The sequence below is a fragment of the Mustela erminea genome, chromosome 1 (genome assembly GCF_009829155.1).
Source record: "Mustela erminea isolate mMusErm1 chromosome 1, mMusErm1.Pri, whole genome shotgun sequence".
NCBI lineage: Eukaryota > Metazoa > Chordata > Mammalia > Carnivora > Mustelidae > Mustela > Mustela erminea.
Genome location: NC_045614.1, coordinates 92,193,970 through 92,218,864, shown reverse-complemented (window position 1 = coordinate 92,218,864; position 24,895 = coordinate 92,193,970). Strand labels below are relative to the sequence as shown.

The window sequence follows — 24,895 nt, the reverse complement described above, 5'->3', positions numbered from 1 at the left end:
ACAGATTAACATTTGAGTTAGGATCATCTTTTCTTCATAGGTTGTAACATGAAAAGGATGCTTTAAAAATTATATATATATATATATACACACATATGTATATATATACATATAAAATTGAGAAGTGGATTTAAAGCTAACTTGAATGATATACAGTCATCTAAATATTTCAAAAGGAAAACATGTATATTTAATGGAACCTCTATTTTTCTCAAATAACATTTATCAGCTAAATATTTTATACTCTCTGCTGGCTTAATACTTTAATTTTTTAAATGTTTTAATGTTCTCAAAGATTTCCCTTAATATCTCCTTTCAACATTTCTATATGGACAAGAGGGAAAGTAGCACGTGATTTCTTGCCTTCTAAACAGAAATAACCTTATGTTTTAGTGACTAAATGGATCCTTTTCTATGCATATATAACCATCATTCTATCATTGCAACTAATAATGTCACGTTGTTTAAGAACTGTTCTTTTTAATATAATACATTTTAATATTTGATAGAACATCACCCTCGCTCTTTTAGAAAATGCTGCTTAGTACCATTCATTTATTCTTCCATAAAAATTTTAGAATCACTCTGTCAAGTTCTCAAAATCTAACAGTCAATAAAATATGTGGATAACCATTTAGAAAAAAAACAAATTTAGCTTATCAAATACCATATAATAATAATTATCAGATCAAATATATAAAAAAATTATAAAGCAGAAGAAATCTTGGCTTAGATAAAGCTTTACACTATGACATCAAGATAGAAACCCTACAGAAAAAATTAGAAGAGAATTAAGCAATTCTAAATAATTGTTTATAAAACAACCATATTTCCACTGAAACTATCAGGCAAAAATTAAGGTAAACTAGGAAACACCCAGAACTGCAACAAAACAACAAAGTGTTAATAATATAGTCAATGTAGGAAGAGCTATTTCAAAATAGTATAATATAAATCTCCTAAAAGAAAAATGAGCAAAGGACACAAACAATTTACAAAAAATGGAGATGTCTGCAAGTAGATGAAAAAATGCACAACCTTATTCATAATTAAAGAAATGCACATTAAAAGAAATAATCATGTATCATATTCTTCACCTGTCAGACTGGCAAGGACAAGCTTAAAAGTAGGTGAAATTTAAAAAAATATTAGTGCCCAATATTGGGAAAGTGAGAGAAAATGGACAATCCCAAATACTGCTGGTGAAGTCTGGATCAATGTAATTTTGGAGTGTACTTTGCCAATATATATTAAAATCTTTAAGAATGTACAAGTATACTGATACAGCAATTTCACTTCTAGGGCCATTTCCTAAGAATATAAATGGACATATACTCCCAGATGTTTAGACAAAGACATTCACCCAAGCACTATTTACAAGAGTAAAAATGTAAAAAACTAAATGTTCTAACACAATAAGGGATTCAATATGTTAATTATGGTATATTTAATGGTAGACTGGACTTCTATGCAATCATTATGACTATACATTTGTTGATCTGTCATATTAAAAAAGGAAAAATTTAAGCATGATAACCGAATAAAATACTGTATTATAAAGTCTTTAGTGTAGCTAAATAATAATTTTAAAAAACCTAAGTGGGATAAAACGAGAAACTGACAGTAATATATTAAAGAGTAGGGGACTTTAACACGCTATTTACATCAATGATAGATCATCCAGACAGAAAATCAATAAGGAAACACTGGCCTTAAATGACACATTAGACCAGATGGATTTAACAGATAGAAACAAAACATGTCATCCAAAAACTGCAAAACACACACTCTTCTCAAGTGTAAATGGAATTCTCCAGGACAGATCACATGTTAGGCCACAAAACCAATCACAGTAAATTCAGTAACACTGAAATCATATCAAGCATCTTTTTTGACCACAACAATATGAAAAGAGAAATTGATTATAAGTAGAAAACTGGAAAAAATACAAACATATGGAGACTACACAACATGCTATAAACAACTAAGTGGTCAACAAAAAAATCGAAAAGAAAAAATACCTTTAGATAAATGAAAATGGAAACACTATGCAGCAAAAGTAGTTCTAAGAGGGAAGTTCATAAAGATAGAGGCCTACATCAAGAAACAAGAAAAATCTCAAATGAACAGTCTAACTTTACACATAAAGGAAACAGGAAAAGAAAAACAAAGCCTGAAGTTAGTAGAAGGAAGAAATAATAAAGGTTAGAGGAAATAAATGAAATAGAGGCTTAAAGAATAAAAAAGATCAATGAAACTAAAAACTGGTCCTTGGAAAAGATAAGCAAAACTGATAAATCTCTAGCCAGATAGATAAGATCAAAAGAGAGAAGAAACAAATAAATAAAAAAAGAGAAGTTAAAACTGACACCACAGAAATACAAAGGACCATAAAAGGCTACCACAAACAATTACATGCCAACAAACTGGAAAATCTTCAGAATAGAAAAATTCTTAGAAACACACAACCTTCCAAGATTAAATCACACAGAAATAGAAAATATGAATCAACCAATTACAAGTAATGAACTGAAACAGTAATTTTCAAACTCCCAAAATACAAAAGTCCAGAACCAGACAGCTTTACAGGTGAATTCTACAAAACATTTAAAGAAGAGTTAGTACCAGAGCACCTGGGTAATTGTCAGTTAAGCTTCTGCCTTCAGCTCGGGTCATGATCCCAGGGTCCTGGGATCGAGCCCCACGTCAGGCTCCCTGTTCAGCAGAGAGCCTGCTTCTCCCTTTCCCTCTGCCTGCTGCTCTGCCTACCTGTGCTCTCCATCTTTCTGTCAAAAAAATAAATAAAATCTTTTTTTAAAAAAAGTTAGTACCTATCCTTCTCAAATTATTCTAAAATACTAAGAGTAAGGAAAGCTTCCAAACTTATGAGGCCAGCATTATCCAAGTATCAAAACCAAAGACACCACAAAAAGAGAAAATTATAAGCTAATATCCCTGAACACAGGTGTAAAAAATCCTCAACAGAATATGAGCAAACTGAATTCAACAATACATTAAAAGGGTCATTATCAAGTAGGATTTATTCCAGTAGTATAAGGATGGTTCAACATCCGCAAATCAATGTGATACACCACAAAATGAAAGATCAAAATCGTATGATCACCTCCACACTAGCAGAAAAAGCATCTGACAATTCATCATCCATTATGATTAAAAACTCTTAACAAAGGGGATATAGAGGCCATAAATGACAAATCCACAGCTAACTTCATACTCAAAAAGCTGAAAGCTTTTCCTCAAGATCAGAAATAAAAAGGACGCCCACGCTCACCACTTTTATACAACATAGTATTGGAAGTCCTGGCCACAGCAATTAGGCTAGGAAAAGAAATAAAATGGCATCAATATTGGCAAAGAAAAAATAAAACTATCAAAATTTGCAGATGGCATAACACTATATATAGAAAGCCTTGAAGACTACAGAAAAAGCTGTTAGAATAAATGAATTCTGTAAAGCTGTACAATACAAAATTAACATACTAACATTAGTGTATTTTTCTACACTAATAATGAGCTATCAGAAAATTGCAATTATAAAATAATTGCCATTATATTTCAATCAAAAAGAATAAAACACCTAGGAATAAATTTAATCAAGGAGGTGAAATATCTGTACACTGAAAACCGTAAGACACTGACAAAAGAAACTGAAGACAACACAAATAAATAGAAAGATATTCCATGCTCATGAACTGGAAGAATAGTTAAAATGCCTATGCTACCCAAAGCAATCTACAAATTCAGTGCAATCCCCATCAAAATATCAATGGTATTTTCCACAGAACTGCAACAAAGAATCCTAATGTTTGTGCGCAACTACAAAAGATCCTAAAGTAGCCAAAGCAATACGAGAAAGAACAAAGCTGGAGGTATCATACCCCCTAATTTCAAACTATCCCACAAAGCTATAGTAATTAACACAGTATGGTACTGGTATGAAAACAGACATATATATTAATAGACTAGAATAGAGACCAGAAATAAGCCCACACTTATATCGTCAATTAGCCCATAACAAAGGAGGAAAGAACAAACATCGGGGAGAGTCTCTTCAATAAATGATGGGAAAACTAGACAGCTACATGCAAAAGAATGATAGGAGGTCACTATCTTATACTACATACAAAATTCAAAATGGATTAAAGAATTGAACGTAAGAACTGTAACCCTGGGGCGCCTGGGTGGCTCAGTGGGTGGGGTCCTGGGATTGAGCCCCTCCGGCTCTCTGCTTGGTGGAGAGCCTGCTTCCCCCGCCTCTCTGCCTGCTTGTGATCTCTGTCAAATAAATTTAAAAAAAAAAAAAAAAAAGGAACTGAAACCCTAAGACTCCTAGAAGAAAACACAGGCAGTAAGCTCTCTGACAACAGTCACAGCAATATTTTTTTGGACCAGTATCCTGTGGCAAGGGCAACAAAAACTAAAATAAACAAACGGAATTACATCAAACTAAAAAGGTTTTGCATGATAAAAGAAACTGTAAACAAAACAAAAAGGCAATCTACACGGAATGGGAAAAGATACTTTCAAGTCATACATCTGATAAGGGGTTAAAATCTAAGACATATAAAGAACTTACACAACTTAATATCAAAAAACCAAACCTTATGTAAAATTGGGAAGAAGACATAAAGAGACATTTTTCCAAAGACATTCTGATGACCAACAGACACATGAAAAGATGCTCAGCATCACTCATCATCAGGGAAATGAAAATCAGAACCACAATGACATATCACCTCACACCTGTCAAAATGGCCAGTTATCAAAAAGACAAAATAGCCAGTATTGGTGAGGATGTGGAGAAAAGGCAGATCTTATACAGTGTTGGTGGGATTGTGAATGGGTGCAGCCACTATAGAAAACAGTCTGGCACCTCCTCAAAAAAATCAAAATTAGAAATACCATATGATGCAGTAACCCCACTTCTGGGTATTTATCTGAAGAACACAAAAATACCAACTCAAAGAGAGAACCACATCGCTATGTTCACTACCTCACTGCTTAAACTAGCCAAGTTATGGAAACAACCCAAGTGTCCATTAATAGACAAATGGCTAAAGAAGATGTGGGGAATGGGTGTTAGTGTGTATTTGTATTCTATTAGAATGGAATATTACTGGCATTAAGAAAGAATGAAATCTTGCCACTTGTGACAACACCGATGGACCAGAAGGCATTACACTCAGTGAAACAGGTCAGACAGAGAAAGACAAACACTGTATGATTTCATCTATCATGGAATCTAAAAACCAAACATACATATTACCTCCCTAACACACAACTGTGTTTTTTTGGTAAATGTACATGACTGGAATGTGCACTGCACAGAAACATTAAAAAAAGTTGGACAAAATTTACACCAAAATGTTCATCATGAGAGATCTCTAAATTATGGAATTATGGGTGATTTTATTTAATTCTTGTCTCACTGACATTTTCTCATTTTTTCCAAAATGAACATGTATTTAATAACTTTAATAGCTGATGAAAAGAACTTGAGCAAACATAGGACTCAAAGATTGAGAAGTTATTGGGAACTCTACTTCCAGATGTTAAAAAATATGTAAGAAGAAAGTTTATATCAAATTTTTAAAAACTGGGGGAAGTGTGGATACTGATCTCCACTTATCCATCCTCCCAGATTTTCTCGCTTGACTGTTCAACGGTGACTCACATATCACTAAAATGTAACATGTCAACCTTGACTGGATTCCAATTTGAATATCAAACTGTACAAAGATATAATTTCAGACAACTGGGGAAGTCTGAACAGACTGAATATTAAATTATGTTAATAAAGTACTCTGTTAATGTAATACAGGTATATTATAATTTTTAAGGTCTTTATCTGTTGGGAAACATGACAATTTCTGTGATTTGCTTTGTAATATTCCATCCAAAGGTAAAAAGTGGGGAAGCATGAAACAAGACTGGCAAAATGAGCTGTTGTCAATCGGTACAGTCTTACTTACTTTTATAAGTAAAACAAGTCCTGGAGATCTGTTACACAACAACATGCACAGAGTTAACATTACTATACTAAATGGTTAAGATAGGGGTGCCTGGGTGGCTCAGTGGGTTAAGCCTCTGCCTTCAGCTCAGGTCATAATCTCAAGGTCCCGGGATCGAGCCCCACATAGGGCTCTCTGCTCAGCAGAGAACCTGTTTGCCCCTCTCTCTCTGACTGCCTCTCTGCCTACTTGTGATCTCTGTCAAATAAATAAATTAAATCATTAAAAGAAATTTTTTTTAATAAAATGGTTAAGATGGTAAATTTTTTAAAAAGATTTTATTTATTTATTTGACAGACAGAGATCACAAGTAGGCAGAGAAGCAGGCAGAGAGAGGAGGAAGCAGGCTCCCTGCTTCCCCCCAATGTGGGGCTCGATCCCAAGACTCTGGGATCATGACCTGAGCCGAAGGCAGAGGCTATAACCCACTGAGCCACCCAGGCACCCCAAGACGGTAAATTTTTATGTTTTCTACCACAATTTAAAAAAAAAAAAAACTAGCAAAATGATAGTAACTATTAATGCTGGGTAACAACTATCCAGAAATTTAAAAGTTCTGTTTTTTTTTTTTAATCATTTTTAAATGATGGTCATACAGCATTGCCACATACTGAATCACAGAAAGATTTAATTTTGTTCAGTTTGCTGAGGGGGGAAGAGAAATATATTACAGTAATATTTTTTCCAGTTAAGCAGGGAAAGTAGTTTTAAACAAACTACCAGGAGAATGATTCAAATACCCTTAGCAGGGAAAACAAATGTTGGCTTTTTAAAGGCTTCTTATTCTGGCCTCCCTGAATTATGGTAAATAAAAATCTCACTTTTACTAACAATGAAGTTTAATTATGCAGAGGAATCACAATAGTAATTTGAAAAAAGGATTTGCAATCAATAATAAGCATACTCCACAGATGAGTAATTGAGAACTAAAAAGCAGGACTTGATTTTCTTTTTTTTCCAAACTGAAAGCTACAATTAGAATATAACAGTGCCTTATAGCTATTTATGTTTGCATAGTGCTTTAGCATTCAGGTCAAAAAAAACTGTGGTCTAGACAGCCAGGATTTTATTGGCCCACTCTGACTGCTTAGCTTGCAGCAGCCTAGTGAATAATTTTCTTCCTTGAGGTTGCTGTGGGCCCCTCCTCCCATCCTGAGTGGAGTCACAGAGCCATTCACGGGAATTAATTGGCCAGCTGACATTTCAGGGGAATGATTACAAGCCAAAACATTACTGAGAGTTAAAGCAGCAAATAATGCAGATTGTTTTAAAAAAAAATTTTTTTTAAGCTTCTCTTCAGTTCTTTTAACTTATCCAGTAATTCCCTCATTCTATAAAACTGAGATAACCTTAACAGATTATCATATTAAACAGACAACACAGAACCACATATTCTAGGTAACTGCAATCTAAAAGAGGCATTAAGACTGTGTCTAGCACACAACAGATGGTCACAAATATTTATTCCCCTCTATATTCACTTCCTTTTGTGTTCTTGGTTTTTAATTGAAAAAAACAGTGTATGTTCTAAGAAGAAATATCCCTAAATTAGATAGCTATTCTTTGGTTCTGCTTAAGTCACTAGTTCTTTATTTAAAAAAAGATTCTTACTAGAGTTCTAGAACATGTTTCCGTTGTCACAAAGATACTGCTTTTGGTTAGGATGCAGATCAATGCGGTGTCAGTCTCTTGGTACCTGTAGGCCCAAGCAACTGGGCTGAAGCTCCACAACTGAGGCATTTTGGCCAAGGCCCCCCAGTTAGCAGAGATGGAGCACAACGTGGAAATGGAGCTAAGGCAAAAGCCAGAAACACCCAGACTAGTAAGCCAGAGACCCAAAGAAGTAGAAAGAGAGAGAGAACCGAGGTAGAAAGAGAGAGATGGGGAGGGACAGAAAGGGAGAAAAAGAGAAGACCAAGATCAGGAGAAAATGACATGAGTGCGAGCGTGGAGTGAGCAGGAAAATGCAAGACGGAGAGGGCAAGAGGGAGCATGAGGGAGGAGCGAGAAAACAAAAGAGTGTGTGGCATGAAGACATGCGTGGACACAAGTGTGGACACGAGTGAGCAAACACGGACCACATTAAGCTAGTGCCAATGCCATCAAGACTTCTCGGCCTCTCATTATTTTAAAATGGCTTAAACCTACCTGAATTATCTCTGATTGTTCAGCCAAAGCCTTCCTCTGTGCCTCCAGAGAAGACACCTGTTGCTGATAAATTAAGCGTTGCTTCTCCCAGTCCAGTGATTTCTGACGAAATTCCTGAAGAGGTGATTAAGGTACTTAACTTGTAAGTGCTTCCCCTTGCTGTCCTTGCTTCCCTGATTCACTTTTACTTTAATTTTCCCCTTCCTCCCTGGGCACACATGTACCTTTCTCCCCAGCAGGAGCCCCATTACTCACTTAACTGATAGAACTATGGAGCAATACTGAATTCTGACATTCTGTGCCTCTAGATTATCTGTCTTTCTAAATTTAACACCCTAATGGTGAAGAGTATGAAACACAGATGCTAAATCCTAGGTTGTGATGATTTTCATAGATTTGCTGCCACCTAAAGGTTGTTATCATTTTTAGTGATTTTACAGAAAACTGATCTTAGGAGAACTAAAATCTCAAAATATGATTATGGGGAGATCCCACTACCCAAATTCTTGATATCCAAACCCAGAAACTGAACAGATCAAATAAATTTTCACATGGGTAGCCAATTCTTACTTCTAGTATCTGAAATTCAGGAACAAAATAGACTCAGATAATGTAATACCCTTTGATTCCAAATTTTTACTAACTCAACAGAAGAACTGCAAAAACTTCAATAACAAGGGGGATATCTGTACTGAATTTTAAGAGATATACATATATTTGTAACCCAAAGCCAAACAGTCAAAATTAATCATGGATCACTTCCTGTTGATAAGAAAATGAGCCCAATATTTATGAAAATGGGACAAATCAAAGGGATTTCTATATCACTGTCCTCCAGGATTCTCAACTCCAGCAGTCGGAAGTGAGTTTGGGATAATCACTGTTAACCAGCTTTCTGAGAGTCACTCACTCATCCATTCTCCTGTATATGCCAGGAACTATTCTAAGTGGTAGGGCTACAATAGTTAACAAAACAAACAAAAAGTCAAGCCCAACTCAACTGACAATAGACAACAAATTCAGTGTATAAGACATTAGATGATCATACCTGTTTTGCAGAAAATGGAGCAGAGAGTGCTCAGAGTTGGAAGTTGCAATTTTAAAAAGGGATGGATGGCATTTAAGTAAACTTCCAGGGAGATGGGGATGAGATTACACTATTCTGGGAAGGGAAAGGCAAGTACAAAGTGAAGTGGAAGCATCCTGGTATGTTTAAGGGTAAGCAAGGAGGCTGGTGTGGTTCAAATGGAGTAAGGGAAAAGCAGGTAAAGAAAGGTCAGTTAACAAGGAGCGAGACTATATAGGTCATTAGGATAAATTTGGCTTTTAAGAGATAGTACTGGAAGGTTTTTGTAAAGGAGAGGACATGCTTTGACTTACAACAGAATCATGGTGGCTGCTGTGTGGAGAAAAGAGAAGTCAAGGGTCACTCTAAGACTTTCGGCTTGAGAAATTGAGGAATGGAGTTGGCCTTAAACAGGAATGGTGTTGGGGGATGGGGAAGAGGAAACCAGGAAGTTTATTTTGGATGTGTCAAGTCTGACATGGCTTTAGACATCAAGGTGGAGCTGTGGAACAGCTGAACCAGGCAGTTGGAAATTACTCTGTAGCAAAAAGGACAGGTTAAGACTGGATACATAAATGTGCGGATTATCAACATACATACAGTGCTAAAAATACGAGAGTGAATGATATCACTACGGGAGTGAGCACAGATACAGAAAAGAAAAGGTCCAATGATATAACCCCTAGGGTATTCCAATGTTAAAAGGGTGGGTAGCAAAAGAGATTGAGAAGTAGCTAAAGAGGTAGGAGAAAGCCCAGGAAAGCGTGATTGTTCTCTAAGTCAAATCAAGAAAGTGTTTTAAGGTGGAACTCATTGGTGACCTCCATATAAATCGCTTCCAGAGAGTGACAGGGCAAAACCCTTACTGAGTGGATGCAAAAAAATGGGCAAAAACGAACTGGAGACAGGTATACGTGCATAAAGTAGTTTAGTTATAAAACGAAAGGGAAAAATGGGGCAGCATCCAGAGGAAGAGAGAGGTAAAGAGAGGATATTTAACAGGGGAGAAAGCTGGATGGTGGCGGAAAACATTCAGTAGAAAGGAAGGGAGGAGGCACAAAAGAAAAGAATGTCTGGAGCCATGTCTCCGGTAGGGGCCGAGGAAGAGTGTGGACAGTTCCACTAGCAGGAAGGCAGAGCATATGGACACAGATGCAAACAGGGGGGCAGATGTTGGAAGTTTGTGAAAATTCTCTTCTTATTGCTTCCATTTTCTCAAGTAAATGGAAAGCAAGATCATCACCCAATGGTGAGAATGTGGGAACAAGTACTAAAAGTTTGAGAAAAGAGAAAGTATAAAATAGTCATTATGGAAAGTAGCAGAGTGAGGGGAAATGTAATATGATTCTGGGAAGCATTAGGAACTCTTTTGAGGTAGATGAACATGAATTTAAAATGAGGCCAGTCAGCATGATTATGTTTTTCTCCAGCCATGTTCTGCCAAACACAGCAAGTAGAGAGCAGGCACAAAGCTAGACTTAAGTAGATTAATGGTTTTGCCAAGCAAGTATCATGAAGGAAGAAATGGACACAAGAGCTGAAGGGGAATGTAAGGAATGCAGCCACGGAATTTAAGCTGTGTGAGGACTGACACGTGAGGACATGGGGTAGCTACCGAGCAGTGAAAAGGCAGCAGAATTCAATCACTTGGGGGTCAAGTGATTATTGACAGCCAAGAGGTTATTGAGAATAGAGGGCATGAACTGCAACGAGAAGGACGGCATTTAAAGAATGAGATGATTAAAGATGTGATTCCAGGAAGTCTGTAAGTTTGATAATGACTGACACCCATGGAATGGCAGTGGGAATGGATGGATGAGACAAGAAGGAGATCAAGATGTGGATGGAGGAAAGAACACCAAGAAGTTCAAAGAGCCAAGTATTATAAGCATCATCCCTATACATACTGAAATCCTCAAGAATTATGAGAAGTGTAACACTGAAGAGAGTGACAATGCCCTGGGCACTGAAACCTCTGGGCCAGGAAGTAACTCAGGCATCAGAAGATGCCTACTTTGGTTGTACGTATACTGGTTGGGGGTACTGGCCTGTGACATGAAAATCAAAGATGTGGTTTTGAGGTAGAAATAAAGGAGAATGGTAATGAGCGGCAAGAGGAAGATAAGGTGTTTGGGAGAAAAAAAACCCCGGTGTCACTAAAGATGGCTGGAGAGGAAGCAGTGTCTGCACAGCCCTCTGAGTCTAAGCTCTTCAAATGTATAAAAACATTAAGATGTAGGGGCACCTGGGTGGCTCAGTGGGTTAAGCCTCTGCCTTCAGCTCAGGTCATGATCCCAAAATCCTGGGATCGAGCACCACATCAGGCTCTCTGCTCAGCAGGGAGCCTGCTTCCCCCTCTCTCTCTGCCTGCCTCTCTGCCTACTCGTGATCTCTGTCAAATAAATAAATAACATCTTTTAAAAAAGATTAAAAAAAAATTAAGATGTAAAAGAATATTAAACAAAGAAATTACAATTCTAAGTAGCATTTTTGTGGGTGAAAGGTCACTCTGACAAATTGTAAGCAATCACAGAGAGATGCTGAGCAATGGTTCTCAAATTACAATCAGCCAGGGGAGGTGGATAAAATGCAGATTCCTAGGTCTCACGTAATAACACTGGAGCAGAATCTCTGACAGCCTAAAGAGGACCTCGGGGATTCTTAAAGACACTGGAGAACCAATGGCACGGATAGAGGAGGGGAGTGACAGATGAAAGGGTAAAGTGTGACAGTCCTGCGCTGTTGCTTCATCTACCTCTGGCAGTGTTAACTCGCCACCTCCCTTACGTTGTTAATAAAAAAGTCAGCAAAGAGGGGGTAAAGGGCGTACTACATCTAAATGGGAACTGAGGATAAACAATCTGATAGGCACAGTACTCTGTACAAAAAGCCATGTACTTTCAACATTTACTCAGCCCCCAACTCTGTTGGGCGATAAATAAGACAAGGACACTGCCCACGGAAGACCGCTAGGAAATGGTGGTCAGTACTTCTCAATATTGGTATTCTGGGTACGATAACTCTTCCTGTATGCAATGGTCCTCAGCATTCCCTGGTTTAGTGCCCCTAGTTCCTGTCCCCTCAACACCAGTTTCACTCTCAGTCATCTGAACAACCAAAGCAATGTCTCCATACATTTCCAAATGCTCTCAAAGGGTGGTACTGCCCTAGTGAGAACTACTGATAGCAAGTAACCCCATCAGCCCCAGGCGACTAGATGATGACAGGATGTACCTCTGAAATAGCTCCACGGCAGTCCTGGAGATGGTAGAAAATCGGTTTCAGAACTAGGACTATTAGAAACAGCACCTTCCTAGAGGAAGGCTGACAACCACTACGAAGACATTATTACTATGAACATACCTCTATTTTTCCAGTTAACCTCTCAATTTCGGAACGATCTTCCCTGTGATTTTTGGCATTTCCTCTGAAGTCCCTTATATGCTTTTTCTGTAGTTTTTCATAGCTTCTCTTCAGTCTGCCTAACTGTAGACACAGTTATTTCTAGACTTAAAATTTAAGAATTTGTAAACAGTGGTGGTGGAACAAATTGGTATCATGAAAGCAAGAGCAGTGCTAAACAGTACTAATGAAAATAGACTGAGCGTGTTAGATTTGCAAATTAAATACAAAACAATTCAAACCTGCATATAAAAAATAAACACTAGAAGAGAAAGATACTGCATCGAAGAAAAAAACTGAGGGAAAAATACTCTTTAAACAAAACTTTGGCTTTTATTACAATAGACTTGCACTTAAGGACCCCATAAACCACACCCAGGATAAAGGCAGCAAATAAAAATTCCTCCCCTGTGGTTCTTGAGCCATTCTCCTGTGGAACACTGATATTCAATAAGCAGGACAGGAGTATTGTGGAATTAAATAAAAATAAAAGCAGTGTTTTTTTCCCAATCTGAGGAATAATATTAAATTGCTAGAATTTTCTTACTTTCCTTATTTATCCCAAAATGCTTCTGAATATATTGGATTCTCCATTACTTAAAATCTAGTAACTGATTTAACTCAAAAATTAAAATATCGGGGCACCTGGGTGGCTCAGTGGGTTAAAGCCTCTGCCTCCAGTGCAGGTCATGCTCCCAGGGTCCTGGGATCAAGCCCCGCATCGGGCTCTCTGCTCGGGAGGGAGCTTGTTTTCACTGCCCGCCCCCGCATCCCCGCCTGCATCTCTGCCTACTTGTGATCTCTGTCAAGTAAATTTAAAAAATCTTAAAAAAAAACTAAAATATCATTATTTCAATATTGATACCAATAATGGTAACAGTATTTCATAGTATTATATAAAAACAGCTTTATTTCTTTCAGGTACTCAACTGAGAAACACATTTTAGAATCCCTGTTTAGACAGTACCAAACATATAATTTGACAAGACTCTTTTGCCTGGATTCACAGAACAGAGAAATAGATTTCTATCCCTGTGTCTCCCATGGATTATATACTTCCTACTTTATCAAGTAGAAACGGGCACATTGACAAAATTCTAGTGGTTAAAGAGAAAGAATTATACAATACATAATAGAATTAAAATCTCACTTCTTCATGTAGTTTCTTTAACTCCTGCTTATAGTCCATGGCCATCTCTTGTTTGACTTTTTCATGTTCTTCTAACTGTTGACGCAACATTCCAACCTAGAAGCAAAAAGGTAGTAGCATTTTTTATTACTGGCATTGAAACAATACCCCTGAAACATAAAAAATGGAAATAACCTTTGTACTTATCCATAAAAACAAGTTCTCAATGGTATATGGTAATACCCCACTCCTTAGGAAGTCAAACATCTAATTATGTAATAAACTTTCTAAAATCTCTAGGTTTAAATGGAAACTTGCTATTTGATTTATTCTCCCTAACAATTTTTATTTTAAAAAAACTCATTAAAAATTAGATACACAAAGTTATAACAACATTGGAAACTAAGAATACTGAACAAAGATCAGTGAGTCTTCAAGAAAAAAAATATATAAATTAAAGAACAGAATAATAATGTCAGGTGGAAAGATACCAGGAGCCTAGAAACTTTATCATTTACCTCACTTCAGAGAAATCAGTTCCACCAACCAGAGTAAGGCACTATCCTAAACCATTCTTCAATAGTTTAATACCAGCCACAGCTGGTTCATGACCAGCCCTCACCTCCATCAATACCCATCAGTCTCTCTCTAAGTCTCTCCATAACTGGTTAGAATTTCATCTATTAGTAAGTGAGGAGGGAGAGGGAAAATGGGGAATACTAGGTAATAATCACAATATAGAATGACAATTTCAAAAACAAAACAAACAAGAAACAGATCTTAAAACTTCTCATCATTCCCCTATATGTGTAATCTAAAAAACAAAACAAGCGAACAAAACAAAACAGAAATAGATTCATAAATACAGAGAGCTGGTAGTTGCCAGAAGCGAGGAAAGCAGGGGGATGGGCAAAACAGATGAAGGGAATTAAGAGCTACTAACTTTCAATTATAAAATAAATAACTCTCAAGGATAAAAAGTACTACATAGAGAATATAGTCAATAATACTATAATAACTTTAATATATTTTATATAATATATTATATAATACTATAATAACTTTTTTTTTGGTGACAGATGATAACTATAATTTTGGTGAGCATTTCATCAAGTATATAAATATCAAATCACTATGTTGTACACCTGAAACTAATATTATATTGTATGTATTAATTTAAAATAAAATAAAATAAAAATATCAATCACCAAATGCCTTAGCACTCATATTCTAATAAGCAATATCAATAAAGGAGAAAATAGAGGCATCTAAATCTTTGGAGCAATAAAAGTTCTCACCACACCCACAAAAATTTTGTAAGTACATAGGGTGACAGAGGGTAACTAGACTTAATGTGGTGATCACTTCACAATATATACAAATGCTGAATCATTACATTGTACACATGAAACTAATATGTTTTATCTCAGTTTAAAAAACGAGAAACAAAATTCTTACAAGAACAATTTTGCTGTATCTTTATGAACACCAAATGGTTGACTTTATTTTTACCCAGTTGGACAATTTTCATCTTTAATTAGGCCACTGTATGCAATTACATTTAAAGGACCTACAAGGTTTCCCCCATTATCTGAAAATAGAGTGTTCCTGTGAAACCTTCTGCAAGTCAAAATGGCTACAGCAAAGAACAGTGATCATTTCATGAAAGTAGAAATTCTCTTCAGGTTTCTGTCAGCTAGCGAAAACAGGTAATGATACCAGTCTTTCGTAAGAGCAAAGTGGTATCAGGCGCACTTTCAGAGCGCAGGGAACCTCCCATCTGGATTTAAATCTCTCATCTTATTAGGTGCAATGTGTACCTACTGAGCTCTATGATCGTTTTCTGGCCTTTCTGGCCTCTTTGGAAATTTTAACTTATCATTTCATTTTTCTCCCTTTATTAGATTATAAAATATGTACTCTACTAATGTATCAATATATACTCTAAACAGTTCTCTTGAGATTAAAACATGGGTTTGCAACTTAATAAATCTAACATTAGTCGTTTTTACCAATTCCCAAGCAACCCAAGGACTAAAGAAATACTTCTATTCTATTTATACCCCAACCAGACTTAAATGCCATTATAATTCTACATATATGTTAAACTGAAAATGCTACTATTGTTATATCCAGTCAATATTCAGATTTACCCAAATATTTACTGTTGCCTTTCATTTCTTCCTTTATCTCTTGAGCTTCGATCTGAGATCACTTTCCTTCTGCCTGAAGAATATTTAGTATTTCCTTGGTGTGGGTCTGTCAATGACAGATTCTCAATTTTTATTCATCTGAAAATGTCATTGTTTTATCTTTACTCTGGGTATAGATTTTTGGTTTGGCAAGGGGGAAAAGTCATTTCTTTGTAAGGATCATTCTATTGTCTTCTGGCTTTCACTGTTTTAGGAGACAAGTCAGCTGTTCGGAGCTGTTTGTAGATAATCTTTTTTTCTTCTTAAATAATGTTTTTTTTTCCTTGATTGTTTTTCAGATTTCCTCTTTGTTTTTTAGTTTTCAACCTAGGTAAATATTTCTTTTTATTTATCTTGCTTGAGATTCTCAGACTTCTTAAATACATGACCTTCTTCACTTGTGGCAAAATCTTAGTTAATTTATCTTCAAATATTGCTTCTGTCCAGTTGCATTTTTTTTTTTCTCCTTCAGGGATTCCAAAAATACTCATATTATACCTTCTCACTGAATTTTCTTTCTCTTATCTTTCCTCTATATTTTCCATCATTTGTCCATGCTTTATACTAAACATTTTCTTCTGACCTATCTTCAAGTTCATTAATTATCTTTTAATCTTTAAAGGCCTTAATTTCAGTTACTTTATTTTTCAATATTATAATTTCAATTCATTTCACTTTTTTTTTTAATTTTCCACTCTTTAAGTGCTCAATCTTATCTTTTATCTCCTAGACCACAGTGAACATAGCTATTGCAAAGTCGGAGCATGGTAATGCCAGTATCTAGATTTGCCATGGGCCTGTTTCTATCTTCTGTTGCTTCTGCCTTTTTGCATTTTTGTCGCTTGTCTTTCTGTGTCAGGGGTTACTTTCTGAGTGGGTACCAAGTGTTGTATTTGCAAAATTATTTGAGGAAACAATTTAAGCCCCAGAATGGTGTTTTCCCCCCTTTGGAGAAAATTTAAGCTTACTTTTTCCAGGTTCACAGAAGCCTTAGCACTTAGGACATGCTTAGAGACAGTGGCACTCTAAGATCACCTTAAACTAATTTCAGAAATTTAAATGCCTGTGGCTGAGTGGTGATTTCAAGAGGGCTTGTTCTATATCTAGCCCATCCTCCCTCCTAGGGTGCTGCCTTTTGGGGTCCCAATCCAAAGTGAGAAGGGGTCAGAGTTGCCTTGGACACCAAATCATTTATTCTCTTAGCACCTTGAAGTTATCAAAAACCTCATTTAGTCTCTATCCTCTGAGCTACCTTCTCTAGTTTCAACTGTCCCAAGCCCTAGGCTCCTCCCTCAACCTCTAGCCAGCAGAGATCTTGGCCTGGTTCTTCACTAGCTTGTTTAGTACTCTACTTCAAGCAGACTTTTTTTTTCTTTAATTTAGTTTATGTAGTTGGCCTCAGCGGATGGGCTGGCCCAAAATAACTAGCCTGTCCTTACCAGATATTAAAGTCTGAAAGATTCATATTTAACTAAAAACATCCTGAATAAATTTACTTTGAAAGCAGAATTCTATATCCAATCAAACTTTCAATCAGATATAAAAAGAGAATAATGATATTTTATACATGTAAGATCTCAAAAGTATGCTCTACCAAAAATGGAGAAATAAACAAAGATGACAGAGTCCAAAGAGACAAAAAGGAGAAAAGCAGGAAAAACTTCAGAATAATGGTGAAGGGAGTTGCCAAAATAACAGCTATCCAGCTAACCTAGATAACAGTTTATCCTTATTTGAGAATGGCAAGCTCCAAAAAAGAGAAAGAAGAAGAAGAAATCATAAATAGGTTACCTGATATATTTGAAGATACATAGAAGACTTACACTTGTGTCAGAGAGTTTGGGAAGAATCAGTGGTAGGTACATTTTTTAAAAGCAAATGAAAATTCCCAGGAAGACAAAAAATTGTTTAAGAAATAAGTTTATCATTACACTGACTCAGATGTGAATAATATTTGCCATTTTAATGATGTAAATACTAAATGCTAATTTAACCAAAAATTAAGATCTATAATCCTGGCAGGATAAGGGGATGTGAATTTTATATAAAAGAGCAAAACTCATCTCTTATAGCAGCAAGTCATTAGAGAAATAGCTAAAACTGAAAATTCAGAAAAATCAGTATTGAATGCCACTTAGAAACATGGGGAAAATACCAAAAGAAAGAATTAAAGGCATCGAAATGACTGCTTCAGAGAAGCCAGAATCCCACTTTCTGAGGGGCGGGCAGGTGATTACTGGTTTTTCTTACCAGCCTTCCAGAACCATTTATCTTTTTATTTACTACAAGTGGCAAGCATAAATATTAAATGAGGAGATAAGATTGCTTAATTTTATTTCTGTACCAAGATCCAGTCAATAATGGGCACTCACCAATACTGAAATTTCTTTAAAAAAAAAAAAGGAGAAAAAGAGGATGAATGCTGAGAGTGAGGAATGGCATTGGGCAGAAAAATAGGAGCTAAGGTTTGAAACTGCCAGTATGGATGATAGAAGAAAGAGCTGAAATAACAGATTGTTTGAGATACAACTGAGTTTTCAGAAAGCTTTCTTAAATAGTAACTCACTCTTCACAACCACCCTGGGACAAAAACATTATATCCCAATTTTACACATGATGAAACAGGCTCAGATATGTTAAGACTATTTGTCCAAGGCCAATCAGCAGAAAAGAGACAGAGTTAGGACTCCAAGTTCCTCACTCATTTCATCAGGTCAGCCTGCTCTGCATGGCATTAGGAGTTATCTATCACCAGAAGAAACAGCCAAGCCCAACAATGTAATCAGAAAACAGCTAAAGCATTCACTTACAAAATGAACTGTTTATGCTAGTGCTCCTACAAGCATGATCTGCACATAGGCTGGAGCTGATCACTACAGCAATCCAGCGCAAGATAAGGAGCTTTAAGCAGAATGTGAAGCAATGACATCACCAAAAACACTGTTTAGTGCAGCTGGCATTTTTTTACGCAGCAAAACTTTCCATGAAGTGGAGGATGCAATATACTGATTCACAATCTGGTGAAAGCTTTCCATCTCAGTGTCGTTTGAGTAGCACTGGTTCATACCATAGCACAGCTTCTAGGCCTAGAACTTTCAAACAAATAAGAATGACAAAAACTTAAAGCTCTATTTTCTAACTCCTATATCAAAGTAGATTATGAACGTGTTAAAAACCAACACAATTTCACAAAAGAACTCTATGGGATAGAGTCCCATTACTAGCATTTGGTAAAAGCATTTTACTTCTAGAAACTTAATCAACTTTCAGCAACCCAATCAATGAAGCAGTAAATTGACCAGACAGCTACAATTCTAAATTTCTTTTATGTCCCCAGGCCAAAACTGTAATCTTCACATCCTTACCATGGAACCTATCCATTCAATCCCTTTAATTTCTTTTTAAGGTATGAAGTAATGGTAGTAATGCCCCTGAGATTAAAACCAAGCTACAGGAATAAGTTTAAACAGTCTCAGAGTGACTAAATATTCTCATAATCACACACGTGGGAATTTCTTTAATGGGTTTCTAACAAAATAAACAACTTAGATAGATATATATAGATATATAAATAGATATATAGATAGATATATATACTGTTTTTCTTAGCTAGGAAACCGAATCACTTTGACTTACTAAACAAAACTACTTTTGTTTCACCCCAGGAAAAATAAAGAAGTGGTAGCTAAAGTAGCTTACCAGACAAGGAGCATTGACCCTACCTAAATTACAATGTTTAAAAAATCAAGTATGATTATCATTCCATGTATTTTTTTTGCCATCTTCTACATCTTTACATGAGGTATAATTTTAAAATACATTCTTTAAGGTCTACTCAAGTTTTAAAATAAATTCCAGTTTAGCAAATGGCATTCACAGAAAACTGAATTTGATGTGGCCAATTGTATTCTGTACTGCTTTGATCCAAAGTGCAAATGGCCAGCCACTGAGCGATTCCCCTGACAAGCATAAAACACTTTTTATGATGACTAATCCTCTCCTTGTTACATGAAACGTTTTTAAAATGACACTCTTGCTATGTGTCATCAAAAGAATCATAATGTCAGTGTGTAGACTCACAGAAGTGTCCCCGAGTAAGCTGAGTCAACAGTACTCATGTGTGGTGATTCTACTTGTAGGAGTCCAGCAAAGTGGGGCGTGGGACCAGGGCCTCCCTACAACTTTTCCAACCCTCACATGGACATTGATGCCAGGCATTTAGAAGCAATTCTTGGGCTTAGAAGTGTTTTCTGCTTTCCTTCCAATATTCTATGTTCTTCTTTTTACTGTATCAGCTAAACTGTGAGAAATCCATCAGCATATTAGTAAATTGTGGTGGTGGGATTGCAAGTAAGTTTTATTTTTCTCTTTTCTTTCTTTTCTCCCAATTTTCAACAAGGGCAAAGAAAAAATTTTTTAAGGGTTTTCTGAATTTCGTTTTAAATCGAACCCAAAGAGGCAAGTTACTAAATTTTGGGCTTAACTTTTTTACCCTAGCCATAAAATGAAGCCAAAAGCAATGTTCACTAAACTCAAGTCAATGTTAATAAAGGCATGTAATAGGATAACGGCTATACACCCTCTACATTTTCTTAAAGAAGTTAGGTATTCTATGTGAGCAAGGTAATATGAAATAAATATTGATATACAAATATAACTTGAAATAAATATTAATATGCTTATGTGTTTTCACAACAAATTCTTCTCCTAAAAGAAACCATGAGAATTAAAATATAATATAGAAACTAACTTGACATACAAATGCTTTTTTCAGCAAATATTTAAGAAACATACTTAGGAATGCAAACTGGTATAGCCACTCTGGAAAACAGTATGAAGGTGCCTCAAAAAGTTCAAAATAGAGCTACCCTATGACCCAGTAATTGCACTACTAGGTATTTATCCAAAGGATACAAAAAGTGATTCAACGGGGCACATGTACCCCATTTAGAGCAACAATGTCCACAACAGCCAAACTATGGAAAGAGCCCAGATGTCCATTGACAGATGCATGGATAAAGAAGAGGCGGGTGTGTGTGTGTGTGTGTGTGTGTGTGTGTGTGTGTGCAGACACACATATACAATGGAATATTATGCAGCCATCGAAAAGAACAAAATCCTGCCATTTGCAACAATGTGGATGAAGCTAGAGGGTATTATGCTGAGCAAAATAAGTCAGTCAGAGAAAGACAAATACTGTATGATTTCACTCCTATGTGGAATTTAAGAAACAACACATAAACATAGGGGTAAGGAAGGGAAAAAAATAAGATGAAAATTGAGAGGGAGGCAAACCATAAGCAACTCTTTAACTCTAGGAAACAAACTGAGGGCTGCTGGAGGGAGGGGGGTGAGGGATAACGTAACTGGGTGATGGGCTTGAAGGCAGGCACGTGACGTAACGAGCACTGGGTGTTACATGCAACTTATGAATCACTAAATTCTATTCCTGAAACTAGTAATACAGTACACGTTAACTAAGTTGAACTTAAACAAAGAATTTCTTAAAAAAGAAACATATTTAATATAAAAGCCAAGGTCAAATACCAAAAAGAGGAGTGAATCAACAGCTTTACCTCTTTGTGTTTCATATCCAACTGACCCCTAAGAGCCTTAAGTTCTCGTTCACGGATGTCCAGGCAAGTTTCAAGAGCATGTGTCTGCCCTTCCCATTCAGATTTTTTATGAGCCACCATTATGTCAATCTGTTTCATGAGCTCTTGTAGTTCTGCTTCACAGGATGTCAAAAATCCCCTGTAAATAAGAACACATGCCCATGATTTTTTCCTCTTTCCTGTATAAAAATATAGCAGATGTAAACCCTGCTGAGGTAGAATGATGTCAATAAAGAACTTATTAGAGACAAGGAAAAGGATCTCTGAGCTTTTCCCTTCCATGTTCATATTAAGGTGATTTCTTATTCCCCTACATACCTTGCTTTCTTCTAATACCCAACTCTGAAGCCTAAGTCATTCTGTCAAACACAAGACTGATGTCTAAGTCAGGCTTGTGAGCAATACTTCCACAACCAACAACTAGCCCTTTTGTAATGTTTTAGAAACACTGTCAGGAAGAATCCAGGCAAGCTTGTCACATTTTTAGCTAACCAAAATAAAAAGCCGTTGAAGTGAGGAAGCTATTGGGAAAATGACAATACAATTTTAAGAACTGTTTCAAGAAACGCATCCTTGAGGCAGATGTATTTCAACTAATTCTTCCCCTTATTACTAGAAAATTACTGCAACCGACCTTATTGTAAACTGACCTTTGTCCTTCACAGTTACAGGAGATGCCAGATATCTCAGAGGCAGAAAAAGAAGTAGACAAAGAAGTACTGGATTCAAACAGGTTTCCAGAAATAGCCACAGAAAGCTGTAGCTTAGAAGGCTTAAATACTTCTTTATAAAAGCATTTGTTCTTAATGTACAAAACTTCTGAACTTTGACTTTTCGCTTTTGAAGAGAAAATTGAGAGTGGGTTGAAAGCAAGCAGCTAGCTCCACATTGCTGAGATATGGCAAACACCCCAGAGAGAGATGCTGTCCACAGACAGGACGTGGATCGGCTGAGCTTCCACTCAGCATTTTTGCTTCTATACTATGGCACAAAATGATCAGAGGCATAACTTGGAAATGCTTTTTAAACTTAGCGAGAGGGGCGCCTGGGTGGCTCAATTGCTTAAGTGACTGCCTTTGGCTCAGGTCATCATCCTGGAATCCTGGGATCCAGCCCAGCATCGGGGCTCCCTGCTCAGTGGGAAGTCTGCTTCTCCCTCTGATCCTCCCCTGTCTCATGCTGTCTCTCTCATTCTCTCTCTTTCAAATAAATAAATAAAATCTTTAATAAATAAATAAAATATTTAATAAATAAATAAACTAACTAAATAATTTAGTGAGAAGTTTAAGGTCAATAACAAACTTACCCTTCATGTCCCCGATTCTGTATTCCTTCCAACAAAGCCTCCATCGCCAAATCCCCTTTGGTTTGGCAACTGGGAAAGAAAAAAAAAATTATTCAGGAGAATATACCTTTTTTAAGTTCTAACAGTCCTACTTAAAAACCTAAGAATGTGAAAGCACACAGTAACAAATAACTTTGAGAAAACATAGCACATCTTAGGATGACTATAGAAGCAGTCAAGGAGCACCACTTCAAGAAATATTCAAACCAAATACACTTCAGGCTGAAAGAAAGTAACTTACAATGACCTGAATTGTGCTGATACTCTCCCCACATGATAGTAATTGTATCTCATTCTTGTACCCCTATGAACCAGGGGGGCTAGAAGCAGAGGGACAGTGATACAAAGCCTCTCACAAAATGAGTGGAATTAGGGATTACACATGTCAGAGGAAAAGTAGATTTTTTTATTTTAAGAGACATTATAAAAAGATTAAATGCCCTGAGCTTGAACTCCTTGGTCCATCATGGCAGATCTTACCCACACCCTTCAGACGACAGGCCGGTGAAGCTTCCTAGAACATTCTCCCTCCCTTCAAAGGCAACTCTATAGGCCATCCCTCCTCTCTACTTCCCCACTGCTAGTCCTTAACAGGTGCCTTCACAGGAGTTACATCGATCCGGAATGAGGTTTTTGCACACACGTTTTCCTTACTATTCAGCCCTCAAGGGCAGAAATTTAATTGTATTCCAGCTCGAGAGCCTAGTGTTTCAGTATGGCACGCACATGTTCGATGTTTTGGCTGAACTTATCACAATTCCCCTCCCTCTTCCCAACCCCCTTGTACAAGCTGGTCATAGAGAAGGGCATAGTACAGAAAGAAAGGAAGGAGAGAGAACAGACTGCCATAGAAAGGGAAAGTCACACCATGAAGAAAGGAAGGTGGGGAAGAGAGGTGAAAGATCACCCTTCAATTCGGAAATGACAATAGAAGTACCCTTTGCTTAAAAAAAAAGAGAAGAAGTACCCTTTGCTGGTTTCTCAATTCTACAAAACATCAACCAATGTCAAACTACTTCTCACTCCTGAGACACTGCTTTTTTCCTTAAGCCTTTAGGGTTCAGCCCTGAATTAGTCTTTAGGTAATTCTCAAAAGCTGTGGTGGAAGGTTCCACCCATTCGTCCTAATGCCTCATTCAAAAATTACAATGCTCTGGAAGGGGATTTCTTCATTTAACAGAGAATTCAGTGTCATACCAACCACCAGATACACAAGGATGAAAGACATGCTCCTTTTCAAGGAATTAATAGTCAAGTATGTGAAAGAAAAAATTAACCAAGAATGTTGCCTCAGTATGATAAATGTAGTGACAAAGGTGAGGACAGAGTGTCCTGGAGACAGAGAAGAGAATGGAAGATTGGAAAATACAACTACTGCATGCTATTTGCATCCATTTCTAAAGTTACTAACGGAAGTACTTAACTATTTGTGCACAAATATGACAGAGAGGCTTTTTCTACAGCTGGCTGATCCTTCACCTTACACCAATGTTAAATAAAATAAACACTTAAAGATAGAGGTTTTCATGTTCTAATCCACCTTCTTTCAAACCCTGATATGGTCAATTACAGCACAATCCCGATTCCATGTCTTATTCTACTCTGGGGAGCTGCGAGGCAGTGCCCAGTCTACACAGTACATGTGGATAAAAAACCCAGGAGAGAGTCCTATTCTGCAACTAAGTAGTTTTGTGTCCTTGGACTGCAGTTTTTGCATCTGTAAAATGAGCAGTATGAACTATAGTCCCCAAGGTATCATGGCATTCTAGTAGCCAATGTCCACTGTAAGTAGCATGCTCTTGCCTACTGTATATGGATATTTATTAAATCCATAAAAAAGTGCTATTCCTAAGGACAGCGCTACTACAGACATTAAAAACTATCATCAGTAAAATTATACTTCTTTAGGTCATTTCATTCTTAAACATTAATATATTTAGCAATATAAATTAGTAACACATACTTA

The 24,895-nt window shown here is 36.7% G+C and overlaps 1 protein-coding gene across 11 annotated transcripts in view; it reads right to left on the bottom strand.

The window, feature by feature from the left end:
* Positions 1-24,895, bottom strand: part of CEP63 (centrosomal protein 63) — a 61,428-nt gene that overhangs the window by 29,337 nt on the left and 7,196 nt on the right. For 7 of the 11 annotated variants that reach the window (XM_032333611.1, XM_032333619.1, XM_032333573.1 and 4 more), the window contains exons 2-7: positions 22,891-22,959; positions 21,546-21,723; positions 13,799-13,894; positions 12,610-12,732; positions 12,481-12,504; positions 8,181-8,294 (exon numbers count right to left, since the gene is read on the bottom strand). In XM_032333611.1, coding sequence (XP_032189502.1) covers positions 8,181-8,294; positions 12,481-12,504; positions 12,610-12,732; positions 13,799-13,894; positions 21,546-21,723; positions 22,891-22,934 — 579 coding nt within the window. In that variant the 5' untranslated portion in view covers positions 22,935-22,959. The remainder of the gene's footprint in view (positions 1-8,180; positions 8,295-12,480; positions 12,505-12,609; positions 12,733-13,798; positions 13,895-21,545; positions 21,724-22,890; positions 22,960-24,895) is intronic. The other 4 variants (XM_032333594.1, XM_032333584.1, XM_032333656.1 and 1 more) reach the window with 2 other exon arrangements.